Below are 21,887 nucleotides of genomic sequence, written 5' to 3'. Positions count from 1 at the left end.
GATCAACACAGTTTGAACTTGGTATAAAATTACATATAATGGCATGCTACTCCTACACATATATTCAAAGGGCAACAACCAAATTAACGTATACTGTATTACTCTTAGAAACCAAGTAAAATTCAATATACTTTCTAAAAGGTTCAGACGATGGTGTATAATGCTAAGAATTATTGGGTTTTCGGACTTATTCCATCGTCCGATATTCTAGAAAATGCTGATTCGGGTTAGCTCCTTCTAAAGGCGCGTCCACATTACTCGTGTTGTCAGGAGACTCGTCTGGCTTTTATTCGTGCTCATAAATCTTCGCCCAGACTACTTCAGTTGCTCGCCAGGCTTTGGAGTGTGAGGATCCGTATATTTACTCGTAGTGTGTATAGGCTGTAGTCATATTTTAATTTATTGGCATGTCTCGTGACTTGTCATATTGTCCACATTACTCGCAAGCATAGCGAGTCACATGAGCACGAGTAATGTGGACATGCCTTAAGAGACCCAACAGTGTGTCACCTCCCCCTCTACTGAGGACTGTTAACAGATCCAGCTTCCGAAACGTTGTGTTGTCTAGTCTCTAGAATACCGGACGACAGACAACTTCCGAAAACCCGGTAATTCTGAACAATATATCATCTGCCACTGTCTATGAAAGGAAAAGTCAGAACTTCAATTCATACTTAATCCTAGATTCACTTAAATCTTAATGAACACTGACTTATGCAGCAAGAGTGCTTTACTTAACTGGTAACTACTGAGTGCTCTATCACTACAGACTGTGGATATAAACAGAACTTTCACTGGGTTTGTCAGTGGTCTGCAGAGTCTGACCAATCAAACAGGACGGAACTTGTCATGCAGTGCGTCACTGACATAACATAACCTAGCACACAACAGTAATAAAATATTATGTTCAGTAAAGTAAATTATACAACAGACTAATGTCCTTGTTATTTTCTTTCGGTTCAATTTAATGATGACCATCCTCAACATCCTTGTCAGGATGAGGCCGACTGAGACTGGTTACAGATATCACAACACAAGTCACTGTTCGGTTTAATACTACGCCGATGTTTATGGGCACATAATTGATTATAAACATTCTCTTACTCATTTTATTCCATTCGACATAAGTGTGTACAGCAGATCAGGTCATGATCTCGAACAAGCGAAATAAACCCCAGAGGACTAATTTGTTGAACACTGTGAAATTGATAGCTGTTCCATTTAGCTAACTTGAACACCCCACTTTTTGCTGCTACTAGCTTGTAGCCTCTTATGTTTGACACATCCCTCCACTCTCATCCCTTACTTTGTCCCGTTTGTAGTTCTTCTTTCGGTCCAATTCCCCCCCCCCACCCTTCATGTTCAAACTTGTCTCTTGCCCCTCCGTCACTGAGAGCAACAACAGCCTCTCATCCCAGGAATGGTGCTACACCAAAGCATAAGAGGACTGTCACTTATATATAGATTATTACTGAAGAAAACCGACTTTTAGTGTACAGCTGCGTTCTATAAGCTCTTATGTTGCTAGGGGCAGAGCAAAATAAACATGTTTTATCAATTTTCTACTGAATGGGTTAAAATATACTCTTGATTTATTTAAAACTACTGTGAGATAATCGATACAATATAGAATATTATATCGATAATATAGAAGATAAGCGTGTCAATTGTCAGAACAGTGCCTACCTGAAAATGTCTGTATTCAAGGTCAAGCACCCAACCATACGTCATATTTTCTTTGAAAGGTTTAACTCTAGTTCCATCTTTGTGCAATTCCTGTCTGAAACTACTGTTTTACGCGTGAGGCCGTTCTAAGCTGTACTATGAACATATTTTCATCAAGGCACTCCAATATTTTTATAAAATTTTGTAAGAATGTGTATTATTTAAATTACATTAACTAAATTTGATTTGTTTCATTCTGGTCCATCACACTAATATTATGGGACACAGAGGGCCACAAACACATACAGGACAACATTACAGAACCCTCTTCTCGAGAACGACAAGGTGGAACACATTCGACCCCCTCAAAAGAAATAACAAGAGAATGGATGCTGGATGATCCTCAAGCTCATCGCCATGCAGAACCCGTGACAGATACTGTATCTTCCAACCTGGACTCTGAGGTCGAAGGGGATGAGATACCCAGATGAGATACGGATCAAGGGACCTCTTCACAGGGAACCGAATCCGAGGATGGGGAGGGACATAAGATGGAAACTGACCCCTCCCCAATTGAAGAAATCACTAAACAAAAACATCTCGAATACATCTGCTTCCACCTGATGAGGAGATGGGAAAGATATGGCTCAAGGGTCACTTTGAATATAATGAATGTATTCACACGTGGTTTTCTGAAGTGGCGGATGTGACCCATGTCACATCTAACATAAGTGACTATGAGAACATTGTTTCATCCAGGGCTATAGAAAGAGTGCAACATAACGAACTTTTGTATGCTCTTAAATATGCTCCTCTCCTCTCCCTTAAATGGACAACATCAGAGGTTTTGCAGGCTCTTGAGAATAACTCAGATAGTTGGGACCGTATGGCAGTGATGACTGCCAAGAGCGAAAACACTAAGCCAAAAGAGAAGGTAAGAGAAACTTGGTCGGCGGATGACATAACGAGGCGCTCACTAAAATGTACGACCGCCAAGGTATTCCACTGTCATCTTACTATAAGGGCGTTACTGCCAGGAAATCTGACCTTGAAATCAATGCTCTTTTTAACAGAGTATGCGACGTCACTGACCCAGAAAACCCTAGAATACCGCTTGTAATATCAGATGATATCTCAGGGTGGTCCCCACATGGAGATCGAAAGATGTGGACTGAACATCACGACTATACAGTCCATACAACTAAGGCACCCAAGTGGCTGAAATTATAAGCAATATGGAAGCGAATGAAGGCGTGTATGTCCAAAAGGGGCCTTGTTGCATGTCACAACTTAGACAAAGGGTTGTTCCAGGGGTGGACGGCTACTCTGGATTCACTTATGAATGTCAGGATATCACTATTTTGTGTTAGAAAGGCAAAAAGAGCTGGTTACCTTTTCAAGGGTGAGGCTGCCACCACTGCGGGGTTGATAGATGATGCGGTTCAGGCAGTTGAGATCACAGTGGGCTCAACTTTAGAGCATGCCCAAAATGCAGCTAATTGTCACTTTGAAACAACTAGAAAAGTCTGGGATGAACTAGGAGCAGAATTGGATGTCATCAAGACTATTTATTCATCGTCAAAGTTCATCTACCTTAACCGATTCTTTTGTGAAGGCTCCGAGGTTATGACTCCGATGAAAGTTTTTGCAAGAGCAGACAGAGAAATGAAAAGAAGGTACGCAACAATTTTTGCACAATTTGACACAATCCTTGGCTCATTTCGATCAGCTTCAGAAAAGGGTGCATGCCCTGTAGCATGTTACATAACAGCAATCACAAGATGTCTAGATTTGGCAAGTCAAACATCCAGAATCATTGAACATGAATGTGTAATCAAGCTGATAAATTCCATATTTGCTCCAAGAGGAATAGGGGGTTGGGGAATTCCCCATATATGTGGTTGGTTAACACAAGAAACCCCAGATGATTTGGTTGCATACACTACCATCATGTCAACATTTTATGAGATTGCAAGGGACTCTCTAGTCAAAGATAAAATTGCATCTGTGCTTGAAACCACATTGAATCAAGAACTGGATGAAGTCGACGTTACATTGGTGTCAGAAGTGGGATTTGGACTTACACACGTGACCGACAAGATTCGAACTCAAGACACGTTACATTTTGTACATATAATACATATACACTCACAACACACACACGTACAACACATACACACAAAATGAAATTTCTTCAGATCTAAAACACAAGTTGACTCCATACCACACCAAACCTCCACATCTATATGCTCTTCCCAAGATTCACAAACTGGACATTCCTCCGAGGCCTATAGTAAGTTCGATTGGCTCCCCTTGCTATGCACTGGCTGGTTTTCTCCATAGGTGGTAAATCCAACTCCTTCGTTAGGAATTCGGGCCACTTCGTACAGTTATTGAAGACTGTTAACCTTCATTCTCGAGATACCCTCGTTAGCTTTGACGTCAGTCTCTTCACTAATGTACCAGTTGACGAAGTCCTACAAATCATCGAAAATAAGCTCCACAACGATGTCACACTGGCAGAATGGTCTGTCCTGCAGGCCGAAACCATCATGGAGCTATTGGAAGTCTGCTTGAGAACCACTTATTTTCAGGTCAACGACAAGTTCTTCCAACAGAGAGATGACACGGCTATGGGAAATTCTCTCGCGCTCATCGTTAGCAACATCTTCATGGAGCATTTTGAGAAACTGGCACTTGACTCAGCTCCATACAAACCATCGATGTGGCTGCGATACGTGGATGACACATTTGTGGTCTGGCCTCATGGTCCAGAGAGATTACAGAATTTCTTCGACCACCTCAATAGTTTAAGGCCTTCCATCTGCTTCACTATGGAAAGTGAGACAGACAATGCGATTTCCTTTCTGGACGTTCTGGTCATCAGGAAAGAGACTGCACTGGTGACACAAGTCTACAGGAAACCCATCCACACTGGCTGGTATCTCAACTTCAAATCTAACCATCCGCCACGTGTAAAAAGAAGCTTGATTAGAAGTCTCCACGACAGAGCCTCCACCATATGCCAAGATCGACGAGATTTGGTCAAAGAAATTAACAACCTAAGACACAATCTTCAGTTGAACGATTATCCCCAAGGTTTCATTGACTCGGTCATTAATTCCAAGGGCAGTAGTCACATATATTCCATATGTGAAGGGTGTTTCTGGTAAGTGTAAATGGATAGGGAATCGATACATTAGTACCATCTTCAGAACAAAACACACTCTTATGAAGTCTCTCATGAAAACCAGACCGAAAAGAGATCCACAACAGACGGCACAGTGCTTCTATAGCATTCCCTGTGAATGTGGCAGAAGCTACATTGGCGTAACAGGCAGACCTCCGGCCGTGCGACTCCGTGAACATAGGCATACTTTGGTCAGGTCAGGTCAGGTCAGGTCAGGTCAGGTCAGGTCAGGTCAGGTCAGATCAGATCAAATCAGATCTGTCCATCTGAGAAGCTTGTGGAGACCAGTGGTACTGCTGCAAATCTGCAGGAGTGTATGATGGCATAGATACACCATGAACCTCTGAGCAGTTTGTTTGAATATGCGCAGGAAGGACGTCAGTGTAGAGTGAATCACCAGGATCCTGTCACACAAGAGAGAGAAACATGTGCAGTCGCCACTGCGCACACAGTTACTGCCAACTATGTTAAGCCAAGAGCAACAGAATCAAACAGGCTAGTCTAGAATGGCCTAGACCAATCACAATACACCTAACGTATCACAACGCATTGTGTCGTGTCGTGTCAGTCTGAACCAATGACACAGCACCTAAGAAACCTATTCGATTTCATGCTCCGTTGGTTGCACAGATGGATAAATTAATGTGTACTTTCATGGGGTAATGGTGGGCATTTTCTATTAATTGGTAAGTATGGACTTTGCTTTGATGTTGTGAAAAGTGAGTCAATGTTTACTCACTAAGTTACATCTCAATGTTATTTCTGCATATGAATGACATTACACATACAGTGTCTGGCATTTAAAACTGCCGTCGCACAGGTGCTTTTGGTGGTGGGAGATATGTCTTTGAGCAGGAGGAGCAGCAGCAGCAGCCATGCTATTTCCGTTGCCATCATGGCTTGGAATGGTGAACATCGTGCGTTTGTAATTGAAAATTATTTTAAAAACGGTGACTATCATTGCAACGCAACAGAACTGTGGTAGGCATTTTGGAGCAGTTGTTTTCTTCTTTTTTGTTCTATGATTATGGTTACTATTAATTGTAGTAAACTTTCTGTAAGTAGTAACTGTAACCAAAATAAAAAAACTGTCAAACCTGGTAGGACATAACAACACTGAACAATGGCAAAAGAAACTAGTGCTAGCAATGGTTAGCCAGTGTTTGATCATGCCACCATATCAACTAGAACCTGTTAACTAGTGCATAGCAGGTTTTTTATCTCATTCTATAAAATTATGCTTTTACACTCCAGTAGAAGAAAGTTTTGTTATTCATTCGGAAGTTTAAATGAAATTTAAAATCTTTTCCCTGTGGATTTTCATGTAGTACCTTCACTTACATGCAGTGTCCACTTTAATTTACACATAATATCCACTGGTGATATGACAGATAATTTTAATTAACAAAGGAAATATATAGTAAACGTGCGTTTTTCACTCTCAATGTTGAATGCCACTGTTAATCAGAGCAGAAATGTCGGTTCTGCGGGCCCAGAGGTCATGTCTTAAATAGACTTAGGTCATGCATTTTCTTTAATTTAAAAATTAAATATATATCTGAAGCGTATGTTGAAAATCTACATATCCAAAAGTTTGATTGCTCGGACTGGTTTGTGAATGAATTGTAATTAGGCGACACGTGTTGTTTCCTTGGACATGTGAGCCGTCTTCGGTTCAGGGAGATCAGGCTTGCTTGATTGGCAACCACTGCTGTTGGCATCTGTCATGTTAAGAATCCTTGGTGACTGTGCTAACCAGACTTGTTACATTATCACTAAAGCATGAATATTCAACGCTGTATACTGGTAATAGCAAAAGAATACAGAATAAACTTTTACAGGGCTATGGTATGGGCAAGAAGAGTTCGGATATCCTACACTATTGATTCTGCTAGAATACTGCACTCAGTTGAAAAGCTCCCATAATTACCCTGCAGACAGGAGAATGAGAGATAAGATAGCGTGCACTGTTGTGGTGGGGAGCAGAACATGTCAGCTCCCATGTGCAAATTAGTAAAATCTCGCCACACTCGCCTGTAAGAGCCGTTACGCATCATCATGGAGGCCGTTGAGATCGAGCTCCATCCGAACAACATGGACAAGGAAACAGGGTTTTGTCTCAACAAGTCATGGAAACCTCTCATCTCTTCCTTCAAGAGAACTCCACAAAGCNGCTCTTCACTCCCGAATCATTGCAGCTACTGCTCTCTGTATTCGCATCGCGATTCACCTGCCCTGAAGATGGAGGCGATACGTTCCTCCGAAACATCGGTTAAAACCAAGAATACACAGCGCCAGATCCCAGAAGACGACTTTCTTCGTAGTAAAATCGGCTTCAGAGGCAGCAAGTTTACGGTGATACAGAACTAAACAAATCCACAGTTTATGACTGCTTTTCCTGGTTTAAGAATAGACTGGAGACGTTGGACGAGGACCCGAGCAGCGGCATGCCTTCGACAACCAGAAACGAAGAAATTATTGAAAAAGTGCGACAACTGATTTGATCTGATCCAAGAATGGCCATCACGGAGGTGGAGCAAGAAGTTGGTATCTCTCATGGATCCATTCATGAGATTCTGTGTGACAATTTGAAGATGAGACGTGTAGAAGCAAAATGTTCCCAGGCAGCTGACCACAGTTGAGATGGAATGTCGCATGATGGTCACTGGACATTTGTTTGAGAAAAGAACGCAGGACCAGACGTTTCTCAAAAAGATCATCACTGGTGTTCGCCTACAACCAGGAGACGAAGTTGCAGTCATCAGTGGCACACAGTGTCTCCCCAACCAAGGAAATCACGCCTCATCACATCCAAGGAAAAAAAGTGATATTCATTGCATTCTCTGACATCGATGGTTTGGTGCACCATGAGTTCGTACCGCCGGGACAGAGTATTACTGGTCATTTCTATGTGCATGTTTTCCAGAGGTAGCGGATTCACTTCACAGGAAGTGGCATAACAAATGGCAGGGACAGAGGATTCTGCATCACGATAACGCACCCAGTCAGTCAGTCAGTCACAGTCACAGCCACACACACCGCTTATTGTGTAGCAATTCCTCGACGAGACAAAAATTCCTATCATTACACAACAACCGTACTATCCAGATCTCGCTCTGAGCGACTTTTGGCTGTTCCCTGCTCTGAAAATGGGCCTCAACGAGTTATGTTTTGCAACCATGGAGGCCATCAAATTGAATCCGGAAGATTCCAAAAGCCTATCGCCAGTGCTTCCAACAAATGGGTTCAATGGAGCTAGTGTGCGCGCGTGCAAGGATCCTTAACAGACAGTGGCAATTCCATGTGGCTCAGGTTCTGCTGCACAATCACTACCACAACCTCCTCATCCGTCATTACAAGTGGGATGGCGGATTTTGGCCGGTGGATCTCTGATGGGTAGTGGTCTGACACAAGTCAGTGAGTCTAAGATTGGTGAGCATGCACAGCGACACTATGTTGCCTGAGTAAGGCAGACGCTGAGCTCGCAGGATCACTGTTATTAGTAGATATTGTGTGCTTTTCCCGTATGCCGCTTGCTTGTTTGTAACTGATATATTTCTTTCTGGGCAGTACCACATTTAAAAAGAAAACAAATGCCACATATTCAGTCAAAACTTGGTAACAAAACACTGCACAGCCAGACCTGAGAGGTTGTAAATAACGTCCATTCATTTATGAAAAGTGAAGCGGCTACAGGTCATGTATTGATACCGTTAAGAAAGGTACAAGTGAGAGTAGTCAGGACAACCGGAGTTTCGGAAAGAAGTTTACGGAGAATTCTGAATGAAAGTTCTCGATATGGAAAAGAAGGCGCTATGTTTGGAACTCCTGGTAAACACCATTCTGTACCTAAATGGGTAACAAATCCAGATGATTTCGATATATGTGATTCGACGGACAGTGTATGATTTCTACACCCAAGAAGAAACTACTTCCAAAACTCAGGGACACCATAAATTTCAAGGGATGTAGTACCAGCCTGAAATTGATTTTAGGGAAGATGGGCTTTAAATGGAAGAAAACGCGAAATAACAGGGGTGCCTTGATTGAGAGGGATGACATTAGGTCGAAGAGAGTAGCATATTTGCATGCAATAAAGAAGTACAGGGAGGAAGGTTGGACTATAATTTATGAGGATGAGACCTTCATTCACAGCAGTCACACCAGACCTAAAAACTGGATGGATTGGGGTACATGGCACCCGTATCGAAGGGCCAGAGGCTGATTATTGTGCACGCGGGAGGTAGAACCGGCTTCATTCCCGGGTCATTGTTGATATTTAAATCTCATCTCAAGCGAAATGAACATGACAAATTATCAGAAGTGGCTAACAGAAAAACTTGTTTTGAATTTGCGTCCAAAATCAGTTCTTGTTGTAGATAATGCCCCTATCACAACGTGCAGTTTAATAAGGCGCCAACCAGCCAGATCACGAGGGCTAAGATGATGGGGTGCCCTACAGTGAACAATGTGCCATTTCATGACCGAATGCTCAAAATTCAGCTCTATGGCCTGATAAAGTCACATAAACCCCTCCACAAAAACTCTGTAATAAACAACATAATGGCTGCATACGGACACATGGTATTACGACTTCCACCTTATCATCCAGACTTGAATCCGAATGAACTCATTTGGGCTGATGTTAAGCAGTCAGTAGGGGCAGAAAATGGCTCATTTCATTTCGATGACGTGGCAAAGAAGTGTGAGAAATGGTTCAGTGAATTTGGAATAGAGAATTGGGGAAAAGTTTGCGACTGCACCGAAAAGAATGAAAAGGAATATATCGAAAAAGAGGGAATTAGAGAGAACGCTATAGAAAGCATTATCAATCAACATTCTGAAGACAGCAGTGACAGCGACTCCAGTGATAATGATACAACTGAATTCAGTGAAAACAGTGACTTGTCTTGAGTGGAACTGTTAGACGAATAATTAGTACTGTGTTAGGTTTATGTGTATTTTAATTTAATGTTGCTATTGTAGTGCAGCATACTGTGAGTAAATTAGATCACAATAGGACATTAAAAAGCCTGAATTGTGACTGATAGGACTAAAGTTCCAGTTAAATTCATCCTGCAGTCGGAGAGCAACTTCCAACCTCACAAGCAGCCAGCCTACAAATATTCTCTCTACAGACGAAGTAAGTTCGTAGCATAGTGTGTGGTGCCAAAGTCATAAAACATGGACTATGGAGCAATGTAAGACGGTCATTTGGTCGGATGAGTCCACCTTCACTGTTTCCGACTTCTGGCCAAGTTTTCGTCTGGAGATCGCCATACCAAGCTTACGATCCAGACTGTTTGCTGACAAGAGTGAAACCTGGCAGGATTCGATCATAGTATGGGCAGCCATATCGTGGTATTCTGTCGGACCCATCATTAAACTGCAAGGTCATGTCACTGCCAACAACTGTGGCCATTTTGGGCAACCAGGTCCATCCTTTGCTGCAAACTATGTTCCCCAATGGTGATGCCATTTACCAAGACGACAATGAACGTGTTCACACAGCTCACATTGTCCAGAACTGGTTTTCTGAGCACGATGAAGTGTCATGTCTACCATGACCTCCACAATCGCCAAACATCAATATTAATTGAGCCTTTGTGGTCTGTTTTGGAGAGCAATCTTCGTGCGCCCTATCCACCTCCATCATCGTTAACAGAACTTGCCAATGTTTTTCAGGAAGAATGGTATAAGATTCCCTTGCAAATCACACAGGACCTCTATCCATTCCAAGGAGACTGTAAGCCAAAGGTTGTCCTACACCATATCAGTCACAGGTATGTGTTTTTTGTTCGATGTTTCCATATTTTTGTCCATCCCCTGTAACCTCTGCTGTAACACCTGGTCCTATCCTTGAAGACAGCCTTCCCACTCCCTTTCAAATGTCTACAATCCAACCATCACCAGCCAATACCTTTGCAGCAAATGAACCCTGTTTTCCCCTAAGCTCTGCAAATGATACTTCTGATGGGGAAATGGGGCATGCCAACTGTCAAAAAGTTCTTGAATTGAATTTATTTACATTCTATAAATCCTAAGCAGGTTAGTACCTTTGGATACAGAACAAGTCAAAATGTTACATACATAAGTACAGGCAATTTTAGCTTAAAAATTAATATAACTTAATTTTACATCATTCTCTATTTACATTGAAGTATTCATCTAAAGAGTAGAAGGAATGAGCATGTAGATAATTCTTTAACTCTGATTTAAACTTTTTAGTATCATTGCCCAAGTTTTTAATACTTTGTGGCAGATTGTTGAACACTTTTATGCCAGTAAAGTAGACTCCTTTTTGATATACTGATAAAGTTGATGAGGGTAGGTGGAAGTTATATTTTTGTCTAGTATTCATGTTATAGACATCAGAATTTAATTTGAATTTATCTTTGTTGTAAACAACAAATAGGAGAAGCGATAATATGTATTGCGATTGAAGCGGTAGAATTTTTAATTTCTTAAATAATTCTCTACATGAATCTCTACTTCTACATCCTGTAATGATTCTTATTATATTCTTTTGTATTTTAAAAATTATTACACTATGTGAAAAGTTCCCCCAAAATATTAATTCATAGTTCATAATAGAATGAAAGTAGGCATGGTAAACCATCTTCAATGTTTCCTGTGACATAAAAGGCTTAATTGATCTCATCGCATAGCAAGCTGCACTTAATTTAGGTATAATTTGTTCAATATGTATTTTCCAAGACAGTGTACTGTCTACCTCAAAGCCTAGAGCAGGGCATTCTCTGCTAAAATAAATTCAACTTTCCCATGGATCCAGCAAAGTATGTTGTTTTAATTCATGGTGTAATGGTTTCATTATGTATTGTCTGCAGTCCAACACCTATGCAGTCAAAGAAACCTCTCTTCCCCTAAGTTCTGTAAATACAAATGCTTCTGACAGGGAACTCGGGCATATCATTTGTCAAAGTTCTTCCTCCAAGCCTCGAGCAAGGCATTCGTTGCTAAAAGAAAAAGTTAATTTGGCTTCACTTTCAGAGTTTCACCCAGAAAAAGGAAATTATATGAACATATTCTGGGAAAGGAGAGTGCGCTTTGTAAACTAAAAAAGAAAGACGTGGTGCGTTCCATATATAATGCCTCCTATTTTTTTGTGTTAATATGTAACGTCTGAGCTGGATGTTGGTGGTGTTGTAGTAAAGGTTGAAACTTCCCGCCAATGTACTGTTAATTTTGTCGTCGTGCGACGGATAGCGACAGCAGAGCAGTCTACCAAAATGGCGTCTGACATAGAAGTGCATACGAAACAGAGATGTGTTATTGAATTTCTCACTGCCGAACAAATTGCAGCCATTGATATCCATCGACGCTTGCTAAAGGTGTATGGAGATGATACAGTGGATGTCAGCACAGTGAGGCGGTGGGTAGTGCGTTTCAACAGTGGCGAAAGTGAAGTGCATGACAAGCCATGCCCTGGGCATCCCTGCTCAGCTGCTACTCCTCACAACGAACAGTGCCTCGATCAGCTCATCCGTACAGATCGGCAGATAATGACCAGGGAACTGTGGGCACGGCTTATTATCGGCTGTAATGCATTGGAAACGATGTTGGGGAAGCTTGATTATCGCAAAGTTTGTTCCAGGTGGGTCCCACAGATGCTTACACAGGACCACAAAACTCATTGAATGGAAGTCTGTCAGGACCTGTTGCACCAGTTTGAAGCTGAAGGTGACAAGTTTCTGGACACCACTGTCACCGGAGATGAGACGTGGTGTCACCACTACGAGCCGGAATCCAAAAAGACAGTCCATGGAGTGGCGACATCCAGATTCCCCAAGAAAAAAGAAACTCAAGACACAGCAACTGGTAGGGAAAGTGATGTGCACGGTCTTTTGGGATAGGCGGGGTGTGATTTTTTTTTGGATTTCCTGGAGCCTGGTGAGTCTGTCAATTCTGAACGCTACAAGACAACGCTGACTAAGCTGAAAGCCCATATTTCCCGAGTCAGGCCCGAGAAGCAGACAACCTATCGCTTGCAACATGATAACACTAGATCCCATACCGGTTTGATGACCACCGTGCATATTGCAAAGTTTGGCTGGACTGCCCTACCACATCCACCTTATAGCCCCGATTTAGCACCTTCAGACTTCCATCTCTCTGGGCCTATGAAATATGGACTATGTGGGCAACATTTTCCAGACAATGCTGTCACTGCAGCTGTCAGAAAGTGGCTAGCCTCTGCTGGCGTGGACTTTTACGGGCACGGCATACAGGCTATTGTTCATCGATGGCAAAAGTGCATAATGAATGGTGGTGATTATGTGGAAAAATAGCTGTAAGTAGCTGAAATCTTGCTCTATTTAACTGCGTTATCATGATTTCCGTATCTGTTGTAGTTTTCTTTAAAAAAAATAGGAGGCATTATATATGGAACGCCCTTAGTATAAGGGAAAGAAACTGAAAAACCTCCGTTACGTGGACAGTGATCCACTGATGCAGTCTTTCATATTTTTTCACTTTAGAGGCCACCAGATTTTTGGCACCAATGTTTCGGAACAGTAGACAGAGGCGTAAGGGCAGGAGGTGGAATTCTCTCTCTCCTTAAACGTATCCCTAAATCCTATATCCTTCTCCATACACTCGTCTCCTTCCCATCCAAACGATCCTTGCAGTCTGTACTGAATATTGTTACATTTAGCACAGGCATTAATGCCACAACAGGACATGCAATATTGCAAATACTGCTTTACTCTTCATGATCCGTGACCCATGTGGAAAGTGGAAGCAACCAGTGGCTTACTGCGTTACTCCTGGAAGCACTAAGGCAGAGATGACGGCAATACTTGAAAAAGGTTCTTGATGGTTGTCAGGATGCTGGTCTCAAGGCCTTCAAACTGTTGGGTGCTTCCAAAAGAAAGCACTCTTCAGATTTCATAATCAAGAAATTGCAACAGTATATGATCCTCCCCACCTCTTGAAGTGCACTCGAAACCCATTCCAAAAGTATGATGTGCAGTTGAAGTCTGAGCATCTGGGCAACCAACTTCCTGTAATTCCTAAGTGGGACCACATATTGAAACTGTATGAACTCGACAAACCCAGAAAGTTTCGTCAATTGTACAAACTGGCAGACACCCACTTGAATCCCATTGCACAGAGAGTTATGAAAGTTAATTTGGCTGCACAGTTTATGAGCCATACTCATGCAGCAAGCCTCAACGCTCTAGTGGCTACAGGTAAAGACTACTGCACTCTATGCTATTATGTTCTCTTATAAAAGAAGTGGCTAATGAGAATAATGAGGGCTAGTTTTCAAAATTATCATCACCAGAATCCAGTTTTCAAATAAACATTTTCATCATTCATTACTTATGAAACTGCATATCAATATACAGGTTACGTAGCCTACGTCACAAATACTAATGTCTTTAGGGTAAGTGGAATTGTCTGAAAAGCAGAACACACTGTCAATAACATCAATTATGAGAAAATGAGATGGCAAAATCTTTGCTATGAGGAATAAAGTAATCAAATGCACACATTCTATTTTATCGAATTCCCTTGGAAAGTGTGTATTTTCTAATCTGAAGAAATATGGTAGTCTATCATGTAAGGAAGCAAACTAACTCCTTTTTATTGTACTATCAGGAGGGTGCTGCAGTGAATACCTGGCAAAAGCTGCGTTTACTAAGCAAGTTGACAACCTCTACGATAGTTTCAATGGAAAGAGCATTGATCCAGGGAAAAAAAAAAAAAAAANAAAAAAAAAAAAAAAAACAACAGAAAACACTGTGTTGCCCACTCAGCGATAACAGTCCCCAAACAGAGCACTGGAAAAAGTATGGGGATAGTTTGACCTTCCTCGAGGATGGGAAAGCCGACTATCGTCCTCCTCCTTCACAGAATGGGTGGCTAACTAACATTATTGCTGCCCAGCATGTGTGGAACACATGTGAAGGAGGTGTGTTTTAAGTACCTTCACACCCGAAACCTGAATCGGGATCCCTTGAGAACATAACTGGGACTATTCTTTTGTGCTGTGGTTCTAATGATACCCCAACTCAGGGACAGTTTGTAGATGTCCAGAAGACTATAATCATCAATGGCCTTAATCAGACCTTAAGAGGTCTGGGGGAAACTATATGGGGCAGTCAAATGAAAACAGATCACCACGCATAACTCAAACGGCAAGCAAGTTCGTAACACTGGAATTTGCTTATGGTACGAACATCTGGTAGGGACTCGGTGACATGCCTTTCGACACTAATCATTTGTTTATTGTGCTGGAAGTAAGGTTAGAGCCATGTGTGGTCATCCAACATCAGTAATTATTATTATTATTATTATTATTATTATTATTATTTTACTGCAAATGGGTTTTAACCTGGTGGCAGTAGTACAACAAAGGGCAACAGGCAAGTAATTACAAAAAGTAACAACGCAGTACTGCGTCCACCTTACAGACCCCCCACTGTTCCAAGGAAGCCTACAACCACTAATTCACCAGTGGCTGGATGTGCAACAGGTGATGAGCTGCTCATGGATGCTGGTGTATGCTTGCATGTTTCCAAGAGGAGGGTATCATTGGAATTTTGTAGCAGTTGCAGCAGCAATGCACTCTCAACATGGGAAGACATTGATGTAGTAAAGTAAAGGGAGTCATTGAGTGTAATTGTTAGAAATGGCCTGTTGAACAACTTCAGTGTAATGGAAGGCTTGCAGTTCCACCTTCCAAGTGAAGTATGCCTAAGTTGTGTTGTGGTGGGCTGTGAAACTACAAGACAAAATACCAAAGTACTGAAAATGTTAATGGTTGGTACACTTTTCTCATTGCATTCAACCCGTCATGTTACAATATACAACTTCTTTATTAACCGTCACAACACAACAAATATCAAACAGCTGCAACTTTGGAATAATGGAGGCGGATAAAGAAGAACCCAAGTGTAGTGTGCTTTTTTACTGCTGAAGGAGTAGGAGAAAAAGAAATTCGTCACATGTCTGTTAACGGACCCCAGAGGCTAACTGGTGTGGTTGCCCCCTACTGAGCCATATATTTTTGACCTATTTTTCTAAGTTCCATTTTAATATTGTTACATGTACACCCACTGCTAGGTAACGGGTTGGTAAAGTTCCTGCGAAGACAGATCCTTGGTAAACAGTCCGTTGCTAGGTTACGCAACAATTCTGACAACAAAAGAAATGTATTCAATGTGGTCCGTGCCATGCCCAATGTTAAGCAGCAGAACTGTAAACACGTCTATAATAACAGGTGATTTCTATGGGGTCTGTGCCAAAGGTTTATAGAGGAGAGTGAAGGTCATTTGCAGTCAGTCATAGCTGAGAAGCCATCACGGAAAGAAGTTGTGCAGATTCAGCTGTGAAGTGTTAAGAGACACTGAAGACTTCCTGTGCTACAGTAATCTTGAGAGTGTAAGAACTGCAGTCACGACTGGTAAGATCCAATAAAACGATTCATCAATCCAAACCCGCGTCTCAGTCACAGAGACACGTGGCAATATTATGCTTAAATATATGTGGTATGTCTTAAGTGTGCTAAGTAGCCACATCACGCATACTGCACGCCCCCCATTCTTCACATCCTTCTTGGTTTGGAATTTATAGACACCTTCTCATCCCATTTTTATAAGATCCATTTTAATATTACTGTATGCCAATTGGGCACATCCAGTCGAGGGCAGTCTCCATGTCAGTCTGCACTCGAACGAGGACTTAGAAATTTCTCAACTGTGCTCTGGCCCGGTCTACACATCATATGTATCCGGTGTAATTTGTTTGAATTAAATAAATCTACATATACACCATTTGGCTGAACTACTGTCGTGAGCTTTTATTCTTTGACGGCACCCACACCCAAAGAAGAAGCTACCGTTTAGCTACTTCCAGCATCCTCCCGCAGCAGGGAAGAGGGATCCCACCCCAAGGAGCGCGGGATATGATATAAAATTAATTTGGTGTCAGGTGTGGGCTGACTGAAGAGTTTCTGGGGTCCATGAAGAAATCTCGCAAGGCCTCCGAAACTCTCCGCCATAGGCAGACATGAACCATCCTGGTAATGCAACTGCTCAGACCAACATTGCTAAAATCTTCAGATCAGCCTACAAGAGAGTGGCAAACATGAAAATAGCAGCACGTGCATTCGAGACAACAGGAATGTCTTCTCTTATGAAATAACGCTAATAGGAAGCCAAACCCTTCACCCAGTAACTTAAATCCAATGCTGAATAGGGTACCTGACCATGGCCAGTGGAATGATAAGTATAGGCCTAACCAACAGTTCGTGAGACAAGTGTGCTACAACCACAGAAATGACTACCAAAGGGATAATGACAGAAGCTTGCATTACAGNGTGAGAAATGGGAAAAGGAGGCCGGAACGGTTAGAATTCCCCTACCCGACTGACTTGGAATCCTGACGCACCAGACTTCAAGACTAACAGCCGACAAGTGAGTGACAATTTCCCCTGCCAATCTTCATTCAACAAATTGCTCAACTATTCTTGTCCGGGAGAGAGGCCATCGATTCAAATCCTTCGTGTGGGATGAAGCAACACTCCTGCAGGATACCAGTCTTCAAAAACTTGGCGTTTTGAACTCATCGGAGGCTGACATCATTGGGCTCCACACCTCAAGTTTATCTAAATTCATCAGTCCTTCACTCTGGTTCGATAAATCTTTGACAGTAATAAAGGGCCACATTACTCCGTGCTTGCAAATGAAGTTATAATATTTCGCTTCTGAAATAAACAATTTGTGGAGTGGAAGTCGTGCTGTTGATTTCTAGCAGTGAACTGGCTTTAAGTGTGCAGTTTCGGGTTTCCTCAGTTATTACCGTAACACGATCCTGATAAAGAGCCAAGTGGTCTACCAAAACACCCATATGAAAGCACCCTCCCGGTCATGTTCAATAACTTCCTAGTCAACCTTGTCTTCCACATAATGGGTAAGTCCTCTCACACTGACATCTTACTCTGGAATGCTAGGGGCATTAAATCCAAAAGAAAAAAAAATACAAATTTATAAATTACCTGGATGCCAACAACATACCGACAGCACTAATAAGTGAAACCCATTTACATGCATCCACGAAATTTAAATGTCCAAACTACAAACGTACAGGTCTGACATGCTAATTAAGAGGGGTGGCAGAACAGCCATTCTAATGGGTCAGGATTTCATGCACTCCGAGATTATCCTTCCTCGCCTGCAACATATGGAAGCTACAGCTATTAACTCAACATTAATAGGGAATCCACAGTATTAATTTTGGTCTACAATCAGCCAGGAAAAATAATAAAACATGTTTTAGACCTCTCATTGGAACTGAGCACAAAGTAATACTTGCAGGCGATTTCAACACCAAGCACGTAACATGGCGCGCTAGGCAGAATAATGCTACGGGACAATCCCTTTTAAATCATTATTACAAAAATAATTACATAATTTCCGCTCTGTCGAAGGCTATGCATTTTCCAAACAGAAACTCTGCAGGGGCGGAAATCCTTCACTTTGCCATCCTCAGTAACTTACTGTCACTCAGTACGCACCCTAGGTAGCCTCTCCACATTCGATCACAGCCTGGTTTTATTGACCATACGTGGGCCATTAGAACTGGACGAAATTAAACCAAATTTTATCTACCGGTAAGCTAACTGGGAACTTTTTCAACATTACTTAGAAAACAATCTGAATACTCAGTGCATCGAAGGGAACTGCTCAAAGAGCGAGATTGTTGCAGAGGTTAAGCACCTTAAATACACCAACAGAGCCACTCTCTATGCTGTACTGCTGAAAAGGAAAACTTTCAAATCAGTGCAGATTGCACCCTCCACCCATGTGCTCATTCAAAAAAGGAATAGGCTTCGGACGCAATGGCAAAGAACCCATGACATTACACTTCAACCTCTTATTAATTCTTTAAAAGGGCAAATAGATTCGGCAATCAAAAAACAATTATCGAACACCTGGCAGAAAACTTTACAAGGGCTGGGCACCAATAACATGAGAGACACCTGGAGGATAACTAAAAGTTTAACAAACACAAATTCTAACATCCCAGCTGGCATGCGATTGTGAAGTTGAAAGCCTTTTAAAACGGGGGTTTAATAGCAGGGACCTTTCTGAAAAGAAAATAATTATAGAAAGAGGACAACTCACGTGTGATTTGCCAGAACTTAAAGCACAAACCAAATTATATGTGAGGAAATTTAATTTGGAACAGTATTCTAAAACACAGTGGCTACCCGGTTGCCGTAATATAGGAAAATTGTTTCGTTGGCCATGCCTATCGTTTCTCAATGAAAAAAATGTATGGAACAAGACTGCGTTTGGTGATATCAACAACCTTCGTAAAGCACTGAAACAACATGAGAACTTTGACTTGCATTATTTCAACAATGCAGCTTGTTAGGTTCGGGATATCTCGAACTGTCAACTGGACAATCAAAAGCACCTGACGATACTACAGCATAATGAAAATGTGAAAGAAAATAGAGAAATAATCGCTTGATTGATATCATCTGCCATTCAGAAAAGAGGCAATTTGCCTTCCGTGGTCATGACAAAAGCGTGAATTCTATCGACCGAGGTAATTATGTGGAATTAGTTCATTTGTTGAGGAAATATGATCATAAACTCAATGCTCACCTTGAGAACAGTACAGTATTTACAGGTTTATCGAACAGAATACAAAACGACCTTACTGACTCAATAAGTGATGTAATTCTAACAGAAATCAAAAGAGAAGCAAGCTCCGCCCCTTTTGTTCCTGTAACGGTTGATGAGACAACTGACATTTGAAGCCAATCACAGCTCTCAATTGTATTAAGATATGCAACTAGTAATGGTGAAATACAAGAACGGTTTTTAGCATTTTTGGATGTGAGTGCTGATTGAACTGCACTGGTGTTATCTGAATGTGTTATAGACTGTGTAGTTCAGTATGGTTTTGGCAGCAAAAAAGTGGCGCAAACTTATGATGGGGCGGCAGTCATGTCAGGTGAACTTAATGGGCTACAAACTAAAGTGAGAGACACGTTTTCAAGTGCCATGTTCATACATTGTATGGAATATAACCTTAATCTTGTACTTTCACAGTCTGTCTTGAGTATTAAAGAGTGCAATGTGTTTCTCAAAACAATGAACAGCTTTTCTTCCTTTTTCTCTGCATCTTTTAAAAGGACACACTGTTTGGATCAAGCAGTGAAAAAGAGGTTTCCGAAAGTCGCACCAACCAGGTGGACCTATAACAGTCGTTTAGTTGAGACAGGATGAGTACAAATTTGAACTGAACACCGTGTTCTAAAACATAACTGAAAATCCAGATAATCAGGATAATGAAACGTTTTTGCCGCTCAAGGATTTCTTTCTGTGCTGCAAGATTTCAACTTTAATTTTCTACTTGCTGTTTTCAAAGACTTGTTTTCGGTAACCACCGTTCTTTTCGACATACTACAAACAAAATCAAATGACATATCTTTTGTATCCGTAAAGTGACCAAAGGAAAAGAGAAAACTTCAAGAACATATTCTCTGAAAGGTCCTCAAATGAAGAAACTGACGAACCACAGAGCAAACGATTGCGTCTTGACAATGTGGGAGACACTGTGTGACCGACGTCACACAGACCATTATCGGCGTGGACTTCCTCTCGCATTTCGGTCTCCTGATAGACTGTCGGAACCGCATTCTAGACGGGGTCACGTTGCTGTCAGTCCCGGCCTCAGCGGCCAATGCAATGATCCCCAGCATAAAGACCATCAGCAACGGCGCATAGGTCTACGGTCTACTGGCCGAGTTCCTGGATCTAGCCTGCCCAGCCGGAGTACGCCTAATACCGCCCACCACATGACTGTACCCCGCCCACCAGTAGCCTGCTGACCATGGCGACTGGCACCGGACCAGCTCACTATCGCAAAAGCCGAGTTCAAAGCCATGTTGCAGGATGGCACAGCTCGCCACTCAGAGAGTTCCTGGTCCTCGGCACTATATATTGTGCCCAAGAAAGACAACAGTTGGTGTACATGCAGTGATTACAGAACGCTTAACTCCCAAACCATCCCTGACTGCTATCCTCTCTGCCATATCCACGACTACTCTTGCCAGCTTTTCCAAAAATTGACCTGGTGAGAGCCTACAACCAAATCCCTGTCCACCCTCAAGACATACAGAAGACCGCCATCAAAACTCCATTTGGCCTTTTCGAATTCCTTTTCATGTCTTTCGGCCTGTGCAATGCCACCCAGACCTTCCAGTGCTTCATGGACATTCTACTGTAACGTCAGAAACTACCGACATGTCCCTCAACTAGAACCCCCCCTCCATTCCTCTTCCCCCTCTCCTCCTGCCCTACGCTTGCGCCCTTCATCCTTTCACCAGGGACTAGCAGGCTCGTCTGAACACTGGAAGGAGATTCTGCTGCACGCCATGGAAGAGTCTGGTGCCTGTCTCGTCCCCAAATTATTTCTTGAACTTTTTGGTTTGCTAAATTAACGGCAGAGTTGGTGCACGGTTTTATGATGTGCCGTCCTCATCTGGGACAGTTTGTATTTTTATTACTCTCAACCAATTATATTATTATATTTATTTGGTGTGTGTATTGTTTAAAATATCTTTTCTACCCCAAACCACATTTCGGTCCTGGGCATTGGTACGTTTCACTACGGACTCTCGAATTCTGCTTCACGTACTTAGACGACATCCTTCTCTTCTCCCAGTCCCTTGAAGAGCACGATCAACACCTATGTGCTCTCTTCAACCAACTCCAGAGGTACAGGATCATTATCAACCCAACAAAGTGTGTCTTCAGAGCACCCCAAAATCACCTTTCTCAGCTACAAGGTGTCCACCGAGGGTTCTGAACCTCTGGAAGACCGAGTGGCCCATCTCCAGGACTGCCCCCCCTCCGAAGACCACCAGTCAGCTCCCACAATTCCTAGGCATGCTGAATTTCTACAGGTGATTTCTGCCCCATGCAGCGGCCACGCAGGCACCACTGCACAACGTCCTCTCTGGACCGAAAGTCAAGGGCTCCCACCC

The 21,887-nt window shown here is 42.2% G+C and overlaps 2 protein-coding genes across 3 annotated transcripts in view; one reads left to right on the top strand and one right to left on the bottom strand.

Moving 5' to 3' along the window:
- LOC111866750 (cyclin-dependent kinase 20) overlaps nt 1-21,887 on the bottom strand; it is a 113,626-nt gene that overhangs the window by 75,999 nt on the left and 15,740 nt on the right. The window lies entirely within an intron of this gene.
- Nucleotides 9,299-9,769, top strand: LOC111866734. The gene has a single exon (XM_023855945.1). The coding sequence runs from the start codon at nt 9,299-9,301 to the stop codon at nt 9,767-9,769; it is 471 nt and encodes a 156-aa protein (XP_023711713.1).

This window comes from Cryptotermes secundus, unplaced genomic scaffold, assembly GCF_002891405.2.
Source record: "Cryptotermes secundus unplaced genomic scaffold, Csec_1.0 scaffold213, whole genome shotgun sequence".
NCBI lineage: Eukaryota > Metazoa > Arthropoda > Insecta > Blattodea > Kalotermitidae > Cryptotermes > Cryptotermes secundus.
Note: the sequence above shows the minus strand (reverse complement) of the source record. Positions and strands in the feature narration are given on the sequence as shown.

Coding starts and splice junctions, on each gene's coding strand:
- LOC111866734 (XM_023855945.1), top strand. CDS start 9,299: ATGATGGGGTGCCCTACAGTGAACAATGTGCCATTTCATGACCGAATG.